The following is a 14274-nucleotide window of genomic DNA, read 5'->3' on the forward strand; positions in this document are numbered from 1 at the left end:
AACTGGAGCTATATAGCCCAAATATGTCCACAAATCTCAAGGCCACAGGTCACTATTATAAATTGGTACAGCACGTTACTCTCCCTGAATATCTCAAAGGATTTATGCAAATTGATCTGCCTCTTCCCCTAAGCTCAGAACAATGGATGCTTCATTGCCCAACACTGGAGTAACTAAATGCTCTCCAGAAGTGACTCTTTGCCGGACAAAGAGGGACAGTTGTCCTACATTTCAGGAAGGAAGGAAAAAAGCAAGAAGGAAAAGAAGGAGAGAGAAAGGAAGACAGGAAAGAAAAAGCGAAAGAAGGAAAGAGGGAAAAAATACAGACAGATTATCGTGCTATACCTGAATAGGTGTGGCCAGGTAGGCAGGGGGAATCCCAGGAGACCCACAGCCACACAGATGCCAAGCTGCTGAGAGGGGCAAGTAAGGTGAGGTTGGAAAGTGTCTCCTGGACTTTGTAACATGGAGGTCTGCCCTCGCAGAGATGTTTTGGGGTCAGACGCGGCGCCGGAGTGGGCGAGGAGTGTGGCCAGACAAGGAAGCAGGGTTAGAGGCTGTCTTTGGAGGCACTGCTGGGTGGTGTGAACACCCAGGGCTTCCAAGTCAGGCTGGAGGCTGGCTTGAATGCTGGCCCCAGCATCACCATCTCACTGAAATGAGTTAACATTTCCGGGCACACGGTAGGTGTTGAGAAAGCAGTAGTTTCATTTTTATCCCTGTTTCCCACTAAGGGTACCCATGGGCAGTTCCATTCTGTGGACGTTGGTTACTGTGGGCCAAAATGAAATGTCCAGTGGCACTATGTCTTTCTATCTTCCTCTAGCAGGTCAGTCCAGAAATGTCCTTGTGGCTATGGGAGAGAGGGAAAAAGGGAGAGAGAGATTGAGAATAAACAAGTCAATTTCACAAATACTTTCAAGCCCCATTGGCTAAAGCAAATCCCATGGCCAAGCCCATACAGTCTGAGTGAGAAGTCACATGACAAAGGGCAGGGATCCTGGGAGGGATGAAGAACTGGGGCTTTCTTTAGTCTACCATGGCAAACTACTGTAGGGGCTAACAGAAAGCTCCCCTTGGCCTGCTGAAGGTTCACTGAAAAATCAACTCATAAAAGGTGGATTAATTGGAGAAAAGGCATACAAATGCACTTACCATATATACCCAGGAGCCTTCATAATGAAGACCCAGTCTCCCAGTGGGGTACAGAAGCTTGTGTACCATCTTGAGTTTACAGAGAGAATGGAGGCTTGAATCCTGGCAAAACATGTTTATGGTAGTGGGGAGAAGAGGAATTCTGGTAAGGGGGAATAAATGATTGCTAGGGAGAGTTCAATGGTCTTGAAGAACATACAAGGGTCTAGGACAAGGGCCCGAAGAGCAGACAAGGGCTTCTGACAAAAGCCTATCCAGATTTGTTGACAGACTTTGGTCTTCCTTCTTGCAAAATGGGTTCAGTTAATGAAAACTCAGAAAGGGACTGGAGGTAATAGTTTTCTTCTTTGGGAGGTCCAGACTTTAGGCAGACAAAGAACTTCAGAGAATCACATTTACATTCCAACAACAGGAAGAAAGAAGGGCTGAAAGGGTATGGGTGCCCCTCCCTTTAAGGACAATCCCCAGTGGTTGTACACACAACTGCTGACTACATCCTGTTGTAAATGCTATGCCCATTCTCCCTTCCTTACATAGTCATAGCATTTAATAATAGTATTGAACTCGTCATAGAGCGGTTCAACTGATGACTGCATTTTACAGCCTCCTGTACAGCTAGATGTGGTCATGTGACTAAGTTCTAGCTGGTAGAATATGAATAGATATGATATTTACAGCTACTACTTGTGACCTCACAGGGAAGAAGTATGATCTTCCTTTCCCCTTCCCCCTGTCTGGGATGTGGGTGTGATGGCAGGAGTGGCAGCAGCCATCCTACATAATGAGATGGTCTTATCAATATAAGAATATAAGAATGATAGACCAACAAGATACAAGGGATATGCACTCTTATGCTACATTAGAAACAAATACATTTCTCCTTTACTTAGGCTGCTACTATTTTGGGTGTCTCTGGTTTTAGTAGCCAAACCAATATCCCGTCTAATACACAACCCATGTCAGTACTTATCATAAGGTGACACTGCCTCAGGGGTGCCTGGGAAATATGATCTTTATTCTGGGAAGCCATGTGCCTGGCTGATGACTGGGGGGAACATCATTAATTAGGAAGTGCACATACCTGAGCAAAGCCCCAGTCCCAGCCACTGAAGGAATAATAGCGATAGTCACTGTGGGTACTTATGGGGAGCTGGGCACTGTGCTGGCCACTTCACCTCCATGTCCTCATTGAATCTGCACAGCTACTCTGAGGACAAGTATCAGAATCTCAATTTTAAAATTTAAAAATTTTAGGCGCGCGTGCGCGTGCGCGTGCGCGCCCGGACGAGGGTGACGGGGACTCCGCCAGCCCCAGCATCGCGCGCCGCAGCCGCGGCCCCGCAGCTCCGCCCCCGGCCCGGCCCGGCCCCGGGCCCGCTCGCCCGCCGCCCCGCATGGAGCTGTCAGCCATCGGCGAGCAGGTGTTCGCCGTGGAGAGCATCCGGAAGAAGCGCGTGCGGAAGGGTAAAGTCGAGTATCTGGTGAAGTGGAAAGGATGGCCCCCAAAGTACAGCACGTGGGAGCCAGAAGAGCACATCTTGGACCCCCGCCTCGTCATGGCCTACGAGGAGAAATGTCACCAGTGTTTCCTTTTCTTCTGCCACCTGCTTCGCACCCCAGGGAGGAGAGAGACCGAGCATCGGGGTATAGGAAGAGAGGTCCGAAACCCAAGCGGCTTCTGCTGCAGCGGCTGTACAGCATGGACCTGCGGAGCTCCCACAAGGCCAAGGGCAAGGAGAAGCTCTGCTTCTCCCTGACGTGCCCACTCGGCAGCGGGAGCCCCGAGGGGGTGGTCAAGGCGGGGGCACCTGAGCTGGTGGACAAGGGCCCCTTGGTGCCCACCCTGCCCTTCCCGCTCCGCAAGCCCCGAAAGGCCCACAAGTACCTGCGGCTCTCACGCAAGAAGTTCCCGCCCCGCGGGCCCAACCTGGAGAGCCACAGCCATCGACGGGAGCTCTTCCTGCAGGAGCCACCGGCCCCAGACGTCCTGCAGGCGGCCGGTGAGTGGGAGCCTGCTGTGCAGCCCCCTGAAGAGGAGGCAGATGCCGACCTGGCCGAGGGGCCCCCTCCCTGGACACCTGCGCTCCCCTCAAGTGAGGTGACCGTGACCGATATCACCGCCAACTCCATCACCGTCACCTTCCGCGAGGCCCAGGCGGCTGAGGGCTTCTTCCGAGACCGCAGTGGGAAGTTCTGAATCACCGTTTTTACTCTTCTTAAACTGTTTTCTTTTGGGCTTGGGGTGGGACTTCCAGAGATAGGGATGGGTTGGGGGCGGGGTAATTATTTTATTTAAAAAAATACCGAGCAGCAAAAGGGGAGAAGATCCCACTACTCTCCCACCACCTGCCCTTTCTCTGAGGGACATTTACCACGAGGCTTCAGGCTGGGGATGGAGAGAGTTGCTCTGGGAGTTGGGGGTTGGGGTACCACCCCCAGGGCAGGATGGGGACAGGATCGCCTGCCCAGGACACCACCATTATCATTCTCCTCTAGTGACGCAGCAGCTGGTTCTGGGAGTTAAAGGAGCATTGGAAGGCCCAAACCCTCTCCCTTGAGTGGCCACCCCAGCCTGGTTGGCTGGTTTTTCCTCTTTTCTTCTTGTTTCAATTTGGATTGGGTCTTACCTGGAACTCTCCTCTCTGGCTTTGCAGTGGGCTGTGGAGGCTGGTTTTGGCCAGAAGTGAGTGGGGTCTTACCTTGTCTCCTCTCTGGCTTTGCAGTGCGCTGTGGAGCTGGTTTTGACCAGAAGTGAGTGGGGTGGGAGGAAGGGGCAGGAGGAAGGGTTGAGATTACTTGGAGCGAGTCCCTTCCCCTTCAGAGAGGCTTCTGTCCTTCCCAGGGAGGAGGCGCCGCTGAGACCCTTCTGCTGAGAGCTCTGCCCTCCCCTCATCACCTGGCCTGTGCAGAAACGCTCACGCACACCTGGCTGCACAGGTGTGCACGCATTACCCTTCGCGTGTACGTTCCCATGTGCCCCACGAACGCATGTGTGTCTGCAGACGTGTCCACATGGGCCTTGCGAACCTGGTTTAGAAACCCTGGCCAGGCGAACGTGGGGTGATTCACGGCACAAAAGAACTCACCACCACACCTGCACTCACCCCACCTTGCATGCACCTTGCTACCTGCTTGCGGCTTTCGGCGGAGGGCAGGGGCCTGGCACAGGTGCCATGGCACCCCATGCTCCAGGCATGCAGATGTGGTTTCTCAGCTGCACCAGGCCAGGCTGCGGGTGTGCAGGCGTCTGCTAAGTTATGTGATGTATCACAGGCTTTGAGACATCTGGACCCTGTCCTTCCTCCCCCGAGGGGTTCTTGTTCTTTCTGACTCAGGTGACTTTTCAGCCCTTCCAATTCCCCTCTTTTTCTGCCCTCCCCTCCAACTCAGCCAGCCCAGGTGTGGGCAGTCAGGGAGGGAGGGAGTGTCCCACCACGTTCTCAGGGCAGCCCTTGACTCCTAAGCCCCTTCCTCCTTCCATTCTGCATCCCCTCCCCATCCAACCTAAATGCCACAGCTGGGGCTGAGCTGTATTCCTGTGGAGGGACCTCTGCCGTGCCTCTCTGAGGTCAGGCTGCGCTGTGTGATGGGCAGGCTTTGCCCCAGCCCACCCCTGGCAAGGTGCACTTGTTTTCTGGCTTGTACAAGGTGTCCTGGGGGCCAGTGGCTTCCCTGCCAGTGAAGAGTGACTTCTCCCTCTCTTCCAGTCCTGTAGGGGAGACAAAGCCAGATTGGGGGTCCTGAGGGGAGCATGGAAAAGGCTGGCTCCCCTGTCTTTCCTTGGCTGTCAGAGTCAGGGTAACACACACCAAGAGTGGAGTGTGGCCGGCGACTTTGAAACCTGCCTGCCCTCCCTGCAGCTCTGCTCTGTGTCCTCAGGAAGTCACAGAGTCTACTGAGGCAAGGAGAGGGTGATTCTTTCCCCAGATCCCTTCTTCCCTAGTTCCCAAACCAAAGACAGCCTGCAGCCCTTTCTGCATGGGGTGCTCTGTTGACAGGCTTCCCAGATCCCTGAGTCTCTCTTTCCTTCCTTCTCGATCTTTAGTTGTCCACGGTCAATTCAGTGCTTCCACTGGGGGACAGTACCCTCCAGGATGACCTGATTCACCTCCAGCCCAGGGAATGGAATCTAGAGGAATACGTGGGGTGGGTCTGGACAAGGAGCGGCAGGAATCACCACCCATCTCCAGCTGTGGAGCCCTGTGGAGGGGAAGGGGAAGCTTGGGGTTCAGAGAGAACTCTTCCAGGAGAGGGGTGCCCAGCGGAGGTAAAGATGATAGAGGTCTCTAATTGAATGTTTTGGCCCATGGCTTTGGAACATGGCTGGCAGCTTCCAGCAGAAGTCACGCTCCCCATCCCCCAGGGGACATGGGACCTTTTTCCTGCTTCCTGGTCACTTTCAAAGAACTATTTGCGCAATCTGTGGCTCTGTGGATTCACGGGGCTTTCTGTGTGGGTACTGCAGTTGCTTTTGTCTGCAGCGGCAGGACACATCTTTCCTCTTACTCAGCCCTTTATGGCCCATGGGGAACTCCGTGGCTCAGGGAGAGCTGAACTCCAGGGGTGTGATCTGGGACAGGTGAGCCTGAGGTGCCCAGCTCAGGGCAGCCATGTGGCTCATGGGCTGTAGTGAGCCAGCTCCCGGGGAAAAGGCTGTGGGCCATTAGGACCATCCTCCAGGACAGGTGACCTCTATGAGGTCACCTATGGCTGTGGCCCTGCAGGCCTCCTTCCAGCCCAGAGTGGCCCAGTAGAGCAAGGCAGACAGCGACCTCCACCCCTGCAGCCCTCTTAAAAGGCCAGTACTCTTGGGGGTGGGGGGAGGGTTTAGAAAGCATTTGCCCACCTGCCTTTCTTTCCCCTAGCCCCCACCCGCTTTGAATGTAGAGACCTGTGGGCACTTTTCCTTTTGTGGTGGGGGGTGCGGAGGAGGTACCCCCACCCCTGGCACGGCCGCCTGGAATGCAGGACTGTCACTGCTGTTCGGGTGATGACCTCGTTGCCAAGCTCCTCCTCTCCCCTTGTTCTGGGGGCAGGTGCTGTGCTTCTGTGAGGTGGTTTAGCTTCTGCTTTATAAGTGGCCAGCCGCGGCCACCAGGTCTCAGCACAAGAGCGCTTCCTTTGCACAGAATGAGCTTCGAGCTTTGTTCAGACTAAATGAATGTATCTGGGAGGGGTCGGGGGCACGAGTTGATTCCAAGCACATGCCTTTGCCGAGTGTGTGTGTGCTGGGAGAGTCAGAGTGGATGTAGAGCGCAGTTTTATTTTTGTACTGACATTGGTAAGAGACTGTATAGCATCTATTTATTTAGATGATTTATCTGGTAAATGAGGCAAAAAAATTATTAAAAATACATTAAAGATGATTTAAAAAAAAGAAAAAAAAAATTTTTAAAGACTGGCCAGGTGTGGTGGCTCACGCCTGTAATCCCAGCACTCTGGGAGGCCGAGGCAGGCAGATCACCTGAGGTTGGGAGTTCAAGACCAGCCTGGCCAACATGGAGAAACCCCGTCTCTACTAAAAATACAAAAATTATCCAGACGTGGTGGTACATGCCTGTAATCCCAGCTACTTGGGAGGCTGAGGCAGGAGAATCACTTGAACCCAGGAGGTGGAGGTTGCAGTGACCCGAGATCACGCCATTGCACTCCAGCCTGGGCAACAAAGAGAAACTGTCTCAAAAAAAAAAAAGGAGGGAGACTGAGGCCCAAGAGTTTAAGAGACTGACCAAGGTCACACAGCTCCTAGGAGTGGAACTGGGATTCAGACGAGGTCTCTCTAGGTCTGTTCATCTCCTAAACCAATGGTTCTCCAAGCATGCTTCCTGGGCCAGCAGGATCAGCATGAAAACTTGTTAGAAAAGCAAATTATCTTAGAAATCAGATACTTGGGGTGGGGCCAGCGATGTGCAGTTGAATAAGCCCTCCAGGTGATACAGGTGCACACTCAGTTTGAGAGCCACTGCTCCAAGCCAAACCTAAAAATGGTGCACACTTCACCTCCTCTCTCCCCAGACAAACCTAACCAAGAAGAATAATCTAACCATGACCAGATCTAGACCTCAGTTCACCTGCCGGCCCTGCCTTGGAACTTAGCTTAACTTAAACAAGCAGGGTCTCCTCTGGATTGGATGAGACCTCCCTCCTCCCTACTAGGCGTAGGCAGAGAGATCATGGCCCCAGGTGCCCCAGATGGAGTTCTGGGGTATAAACAGGAGGTTCACACAATCTTGGAATCAAGCCCTTTGGGCATCTGATATTTCCAGTTGGATGCATGAATTTTGGGTGTCACTCATATTCTCTCTCTCTCTCCTTCTCCCTCCCTCCATTCTCCCAGTCTCAGGACACTATTGCCCAAGGCATGGTTGGTTTCAAGGTACTGGGAGTTTGTGACATAGGCTTGGGTGGGATGGGGAGTTTGGTCATTTCTTCTTCCTTCCATGGGCAGGAGGTGATGAGATGATGACTCATGTTTATTGATGTCTGAGGCAGACCATTTTCTCAGCTCTTTCCATGCATTAACCCCTTTATCCTAGCAACCCTGTGTGGGAGGTACTATTACTATCCCCATGTTAGAGGTGGAGAAACCGAGGCACCGACAGGTTAAGCACCTTTCCACAGTCTGTCACACAGCAGTGAGCGGAGGAGCTGAGCACCGAACATAACGTGGTTCCATTGTCTGTGCTCTTAGCCGCTGAGCTTTTCAGCCTCTAAATAATAGCCAATGAATTCATGGGTTTTTTTTTTGTTTTTTTGTTTTTTTTGGCTTTTTTTTTTTACATTCCAGGTACTGTTGTAATTGCTTTACATATTTAAAAAAGTCGGGGAGTGGTATTCTTACCATCACAAGAAGTTAGGAATTTCCAGCAGAGCCTTGGCATTGGTGGATCAAACACTTGTGGTTTGGGTTACTTTTTAGTGGCTCATGTGTGCGTGTGTGTGTGTGTGTGTGTGTGTGTGTATGTGTGTGCCTGCAAGCATCTATCTCACCAGGAGAAGTGGGGAAGGTGAGGCCAGAGGTTGTTGCTCTCCCTGTGGTGTCATGTTCTAAAATGAACCTGCACATCACACTTGTGGTTCCTGGGGAAAAAAAATAAAACAGTCTCCACTACCAGTCAAAACAACAATATTTGTACAGTTCTGGTAATAACCGCTGGAACCCTCCTCCCTTCTGGCTTGCGGACAGTGCCTTGCCCTCAGCTCACTCTTACTCCCAGGGTCCCTGCAGCCTTCTTCCCACGAAGCTCGTGTTCTTGGGCTCACAGTAGTCTCTTGGTGGTTCAGGGCTCACCTCTCCTGGAAAGTGTTCCAGATGGCTTTGGCCTCCACTTTGGGTAGGACTCAGGACTTGAGAATGCAATGCCACCATGTCACTGCTCTCTCTTCCTTTGACCTGTGTGATGCCAGACTCCGTGGTTCTCCTTCTACTCCTGTGATAGAGTGTTCTGTGTCTCTTCTTCTTCCCCAAGTTCAGTTGTTTCCTTCTCTTTCTTCCTTTCTTTTCCATTTACCTTTCCCTTTCCTTCCCTTCTCTTCCCTGTCTTTGGCACTCCTGTCCTGCCTCATTCCAACTCCTCTGCCTAGATCTTGAGGTTCTTCTACCTGGCCTTCCCTCCCTCCTCTCTACCTGCTGATCAGGGACCAGTTCAGGTCCTCATACCTTGATCCAGCTTTTCCTGATGCCTCCAGGCTGACTGCATCACCTCTCCTTCTGACCACCTATGGCTCTCCAGCACTGAGTCAGCCCCACTAGCTCAAGCATTTGAATCACTCTCAACTTACTTGGCATTCATTTAAACATTTATTCTGCACCCACCATTACAAGGCCTGCCTTCTCCTCTGCATGAAAAACTCCTACACATCCTTCAAAGCTCACCCAGATGTAATCCCCTCCTGCCTTGGCTCCCTTCCCCCATAGCCAAGTGGGTGTTCCTGTCTGCCCTCATGCCTCCTGTACGTCACAGGAATGGTTGACATATACGCAGCAGACGCTGACAGTGCCCTGCCTGCTCTGCACCCACCATGCTCATGTACGCTGCAGGTTTCCAATCCGCAAATGCTGGGGAGTTAACACCATCCTACTCCAAGTGATGAGGAATGGGATTTGAGGAATATATACCCCAGCCTCTCTACCCCTCAGAGGGGACAACTGTAAGCCATGCTCTATGCAGGCTTGAAGAGGTCTCCAGTGGGAAGGAGCGCAACTGCCCACAGTGGTCACCTGCTCATTAATGCTGTCTGCATTGTTTCTCTTTTCTTCTCTTGTTTTAATTCCATGCTTCTTGGAATCACTTCCCAAATAAACTATTTGCAGCCAAATCCTGTCCCAGGATCCGCCTGTGGGGAATTCAAATGGAGAAGACAAATCGTATAGAATTTGCACCGCGCCAGACACTAGGTTCTTGAGTTACATTAACTCATTTCATCCACACAACAGCTTTCCATATAAGGCAGATACCGCTATTAGCATTTCTACTTCATATTTGAGGAAATTGAGGCATAAGGAGGCTAAGTAGGAGGCACAAGTGTCCCACTTTTCCTGGAAATAAGGGGGCTCCTTGGAGATGGTACTTTCTCAGGACAGTGTGAGGATGAGAGGAAAGATGAAATGAGTTGGTCACCCAAGGTGAAGTGATTTGCCAAGGTCACACAGGAGTGAGTGGCAGGCCTGGCACTGAACCCAGGCCCACCAGCACAACACGGACTGCACTGCTTGGTGGGGCCTTTTACATGAATCTGCTTCCCTACTAGATGGCAGGGATCACATTTTATCCATTTCTGTGTCTCCAAGTTTTGCACTGAGGAGTTAGACATTGGGGATATAGGGAAAAGATGAGTTAAACACAGCCCCTGCACCTAGGGAGCACCTAGTCAGATGGGGGAGGCATTGTTTCTGATGCCGTGAAGCCCCCAGTCTGATGGAGGAGCTCCTTGTGGGGGACATGGTCTGTCCCTTCCTGCCCGACTTCTCTGCAGGGCTGACAGCACAGCTTGGGAGAGCTTCCGTTCCTTCCCTTGTGCCACTGTCCCCACAGGCAAGGGTGACAGGGTCTTCCTGGCCTCCTGCTTGGGTCTCTACCCTCTTGCCATCACTCAGAGCAAGTCACTCCCTAGTCAGGGTGGCTGAATTGATTCTTCCATGGCTTTAATTCAGTACTTTGAGCCCTACTCCCCCAGCAGGCTGCAGGGAAAGAGTAAAAGATTGATGAACTGGGTGTTGGGATCAGTCCTGTCCTTGCTGGGCACAGACGGCACTTTCCAAGGGCCCGTTGAAGAGCATGTAATGAAGAAACTATGTGTAGAGTGTGGGCAGGTCCATGTGCATGACAAGGTATGACTCCCAGGGATCAGCAACAGCGGGGAGTCGTTACTACTCTGGGGCTGAAGGGCAAGGGTGATGCTATTGTGTCACCCAGCTGATGCTATTACATCACCCAGCTGATGCCACGACCCTGGGAGTGCAGCCACTCCCAAAGCCAGGGCCTGCAGAGAGAGGGCTGTTACAACCCTAACTTCTCTCTCCTCTTACCTTCCATCATGGCCCCTCTCAGGCCTGATCAAACTGGAAGTCAAAGACAGAAGGAGCCTGGTGACACAGCGCATGGAGTTCAGAGGTTCAGAGAAAGTCAGAGACTGGATGGAGAGAGGGAGCCAAGACAGAGTAACAACTAGAGAGTGGTGATGAGGACTCACGCCCACCCCCCTGCTCTGGCCCCAAGCCCCCAGGCCAAGAGCTCGACCCTTAGAGGCCTCAGCCAGTGGGCTGGTTGGGAGCTGCCCCCTCCAAAACAGAGCTTTGAAAAATATATTCCTTCCATCCCCACATCATTTCCTGCCCCTCCCAAGCCCATTGGAGGCTAAAAGGCAGGCAGGTCCAGGGGGACTTCTTGGAGGAAAAGGTACAGTTGGGCTTCATGAGCTTCCTGATGAAAGAGGGCGGAGGAGGAGAAGGTTGAGACCAAGAGGAAGAAAAAAAGGAGGGGCACAAATATTTTTGAGCCCTATTAAGTATAAGGTAGGACATGGATGCTTTCTCATCTGTTACCAACTCCCCCACCTCACTTCCTCCACACTTATCAAAACAATCCTGAGGTTGGTTTCAGGATTTTCATTTTTATGGATGGGGAGACTGAGGCTCAGAGAGGTTATGTGACTTCTCAGATGTCACACAGCAAAGGATAGAGTCAGAATATAGACATACATCTGCCTGAGTCCAGGAAATAATACATGAGGGTCTATAAAGATGTAGAAAGGTTGGAGTGTGGGCAAAAGCTGAACAGGGTCCCAAACCCATGGGGAAGCAGGGGGCAGAGGGCTCTGTCTGCGGCTCTTGGGAGGGGTCTGGATAGTTTTGCATTCATGCTTCTGGATGATGTGCTGGTGGGGTGTGGGGAGCAGGTCACAGGGTGGGAGGCACCCAACTCTGGTTGCTTTTCCTACTGCCAGGCTGTGAGCTGATACGGGGTCCCGGACAGGTTGAGAGAGGTTTTGTGATTGGAGTGGGACAGGGACTGAAAATCTTGGGGAAAGTCCCTAGGGATGGGATGAGAAGGCCTTGGGGGAGGGGTGGGGCTGTCTCCTTGGCCCCAAGGAATGATTTCAGCTGGGGATGAGTTTTGGCTGGCAAGGGGCAAAGGAGGGTCGGGAGATGCAGGATCCAGCCCTGTCTCCTGGGAGTGGGAGAGAGAATCAGTGAGGCTGGAGGCTGGGACCAGCACTGTGTGTGGGTGGTTGGGGTACAGAAAGTGGAATGGGAGGGCTGGGGACGGCAGCGTGGGTGGAGACCAGCACTGTGTGTGGTTTAGGGAGGGTGGAAGAAGGGGGGTCAGTGGAGCCTACTTCAGGGCAGCACACTCCAGGCCTGGAGCCCAGGGGCGTGGCCGGGTGGGGTAAGGGCCGATGGAACTGGAGATGGAGTCTCAGCATAGCTGTTGTCCCTGACGTGAAGGTCCTCTGGCTTCCAAGGAGTCAAGTCCTTCTTTGTCTGATCTGGCTCCTCAAGTGAATGGATACCCTTCCCCTAGCCAGGCCTTCAGCATCGGCGAGGCCATGAGGGAGGGGCTCAGGGCCTGGGGAATTTTGTGCAGATTTTCTCTTCTCTGCCTCCAGATCCTGTGAGTGTGTGTGTATGTATCTGAGAGAGAGAGACAGAGACAAGAGAAAGAGAGAATTCCTTCCTTGGATCCAAATGCTTAACACCGGCCCAGGATTGAGATGGGTGGGGCTGGAAACTGCCCTTCTGAAACATGTTTATTAGAACAATCCAGTCCAAGGCTGAGGGAGTAGAAGTAGTAAGATACAGACTCCCTGATGCCAGCCCCCTTTTACAGGTGAGGAAACTGAGGCACAGAAAGGGGAGTGGCTGGTTGAGATCACACAGGGCTTAAAGGAAAAGTGTCCCTGCCTCTCAGGCCAGGGGAATTTATCCCTTGCAGAGGGCCAGTGGCAACTCCTGTGACAACCCACAGGAACGGGTGGCTACCTTTGGCCTTAACATCCACTGAGGACCTCGTTTCCCCGTGATAAAACAGCATGACAAATAATAGTTCTTTTCTTATGGAGTCGATGGGAGGAGTAAATCACCTACTACAAGTAAAGAGCTTAGAATAGTGCCTAGCACATAATAAGCATTTAATAAATGCTAACAATAAATAATAATAACAATAATAAATAATGATGATAAGGATAAAAGATGCTGTTGTTTTAAAGGGGACAACCCAGTGATGTTGAGTCTGATCTTGCCTCACCGGTCAGAAAAGGCGGGGAGAGGTGGCCCCCAGGGCCAGAGGTCTGCCTGCCCCTGGCATGGTGGGACCCACGGTGGGCAGTACCTGGGCCCTACATTTGCACACTGTGCACTCAATTCCCAGTCTCTGCCTCGAGGCACCCTGTGAGTCATGCATGTCCACTTGCCTTATCCTGGCCAGCAGAGCAATAGTATCAGCCTGGGAGCCCCCCAAGGGCAGGGCCCCATCATGCGTCACCGCTTGCTCAGCCCTCCCGCCTGGCCAGCCCTGAGAGGGGGTCAGCCAAGGCGCTGCCTGCCTCATAGCTGCCAGCCCCCAGAGCATCTGCTTTCCTCCTGTTCTTGTCCACTCAGCCTGGCTGGGAACGATGATGACAGCTGACACGCACGTGGCACCTCCTCAAGGCTGACATATACACTTCTCAGTCCTTTGTGCGCACAGTCACTCATTTCGTTCCTGCAGATCGAAGCTGCTCTTATCTCCATTTTGTAGAGGAAATAAATTGCAGATGCAAGATTTGCCCAGGGTCACAGAGCTGGCAAGCTGTGGAACCAGGATTTCAACACAGGCAGGCTGGCTCCAAACTCAGCACCCTTAAGGGTCACGCTCTGAGGGCACCCCTTTCTCTCCTCCTCCAGGCTTTGGGTGGCCTGGCTGAGGTGGAAAATAGCAATGAGTTCCTTACTGCAGACAGTGCATCAGCTTTCTTGGGCTGTCTCCATCGTGTTGTCATCACTCCTACCTTCCCTCCCTCGTGCTTGCGGCCTCACTGTCTGTTCTGTTCTGTGGCCACACTGCCCATTCAGTTCTGTGGTTTCTGAACTGAGGTCTGATCCTTTGTTTTTGTATTTCCCACATCCAGACCTCTCCAGGTGGCTCCCAACATGGCTTCTTAACACCCCTGTCCCTACCCTGTTCACTTTTGTCCCCTCCCCACTCCCCCTCCCACCTCCTGGGTGTAGACTTCAGAGTTTCAGCTATTCTTTTCACCGGCTGAGAAGCAGACAAAGAACTGGCCAAGAAAGAGCCTTCCTCTGGGCACTCCAGCAGCCCAGGTTGGTTCCTTCTGGGGCAAGCATTTTTGAGTATGAGGGGTGTGGGCATGGGAGTGAAGGCTTCATGGGAGGGCCCAGTGGGGCCAGGCATGAGGACAAAGAGGTCCGAGGTGAGATCGAGTTGGGACCACAGTGCCCAACCCAACACACTGGCCTGCTCCTTGCTCCCAGGAGGAAGTTCTGAATGCTACATCATCTTTCTGGAGTGTGTTAAGTACAAAGCATGCCACTTCCACACTTCAGCAATCTCTTCCTCCCCTCTGTTTTCCTCTGTCCAGCCCCCTACACCTTCAGAGATCCACCAGGTAAACTCTGTA

The 14274-nt window shown here is 52.4% G+C and overlaps 1 protein-coding gene and 1 long non-coding RNA gene across 2 annotated transcripts; one reads left to right on the forward strand and one right to left on the reverse strand.

Moving 5' to 3' along the window:
- Positions 1–364: 364 nt before the first annotated feature.
- On the reverse strand, positions 365–2458 carry LOC129060228 (uncharacterized). The gene is made up of 3 exons (XR_008526770.2): positions 2237–2458; positions 1156–1257; positions 365–853 (listed from the first exon to the last, which is right to left on the reverse strand). It is a non-coding gene; the product is annotated as an uncharacterized LOC129060228 (long non-coding RNA).
- On the forward strand, positions 2453–6543 carry LOC100436630 (chromobox protein homolog 7-like). The gene is made up of 2 exons (XM_054558769.2): positions 2453–2737; positions 2776–6543. The coding sequence occupies exons 1-2, from the start codon at positions 2550–2552 to the stop codon at positions 3350–3352; spliced, it is 765 nt and encodes a 254-aa protein (XP_054414744.2). The 5' UTR covers positions 2453–2549; the 3' UTR covers positions 3353–6543.
- The last annotated feature ends 7731 nt before the right edge of the window (positions 6544–14274 follow it).

The sequence above is a fragment of the Pongo abelii genome, chromosome 5 (genome assembly GCF_028885655.2).
Source record: "Pongo abelii isolate AG06213 chromosome 5, NHGRI_mPonAbe1-v2.0_pri, whole genome shotgun sequence".
Classification (NCBI taxonomy): Eukaryota; Metazoa; Chordata; class Mammalia; order Primates; family Hominidae; genus Pongo; species Pongo abelii.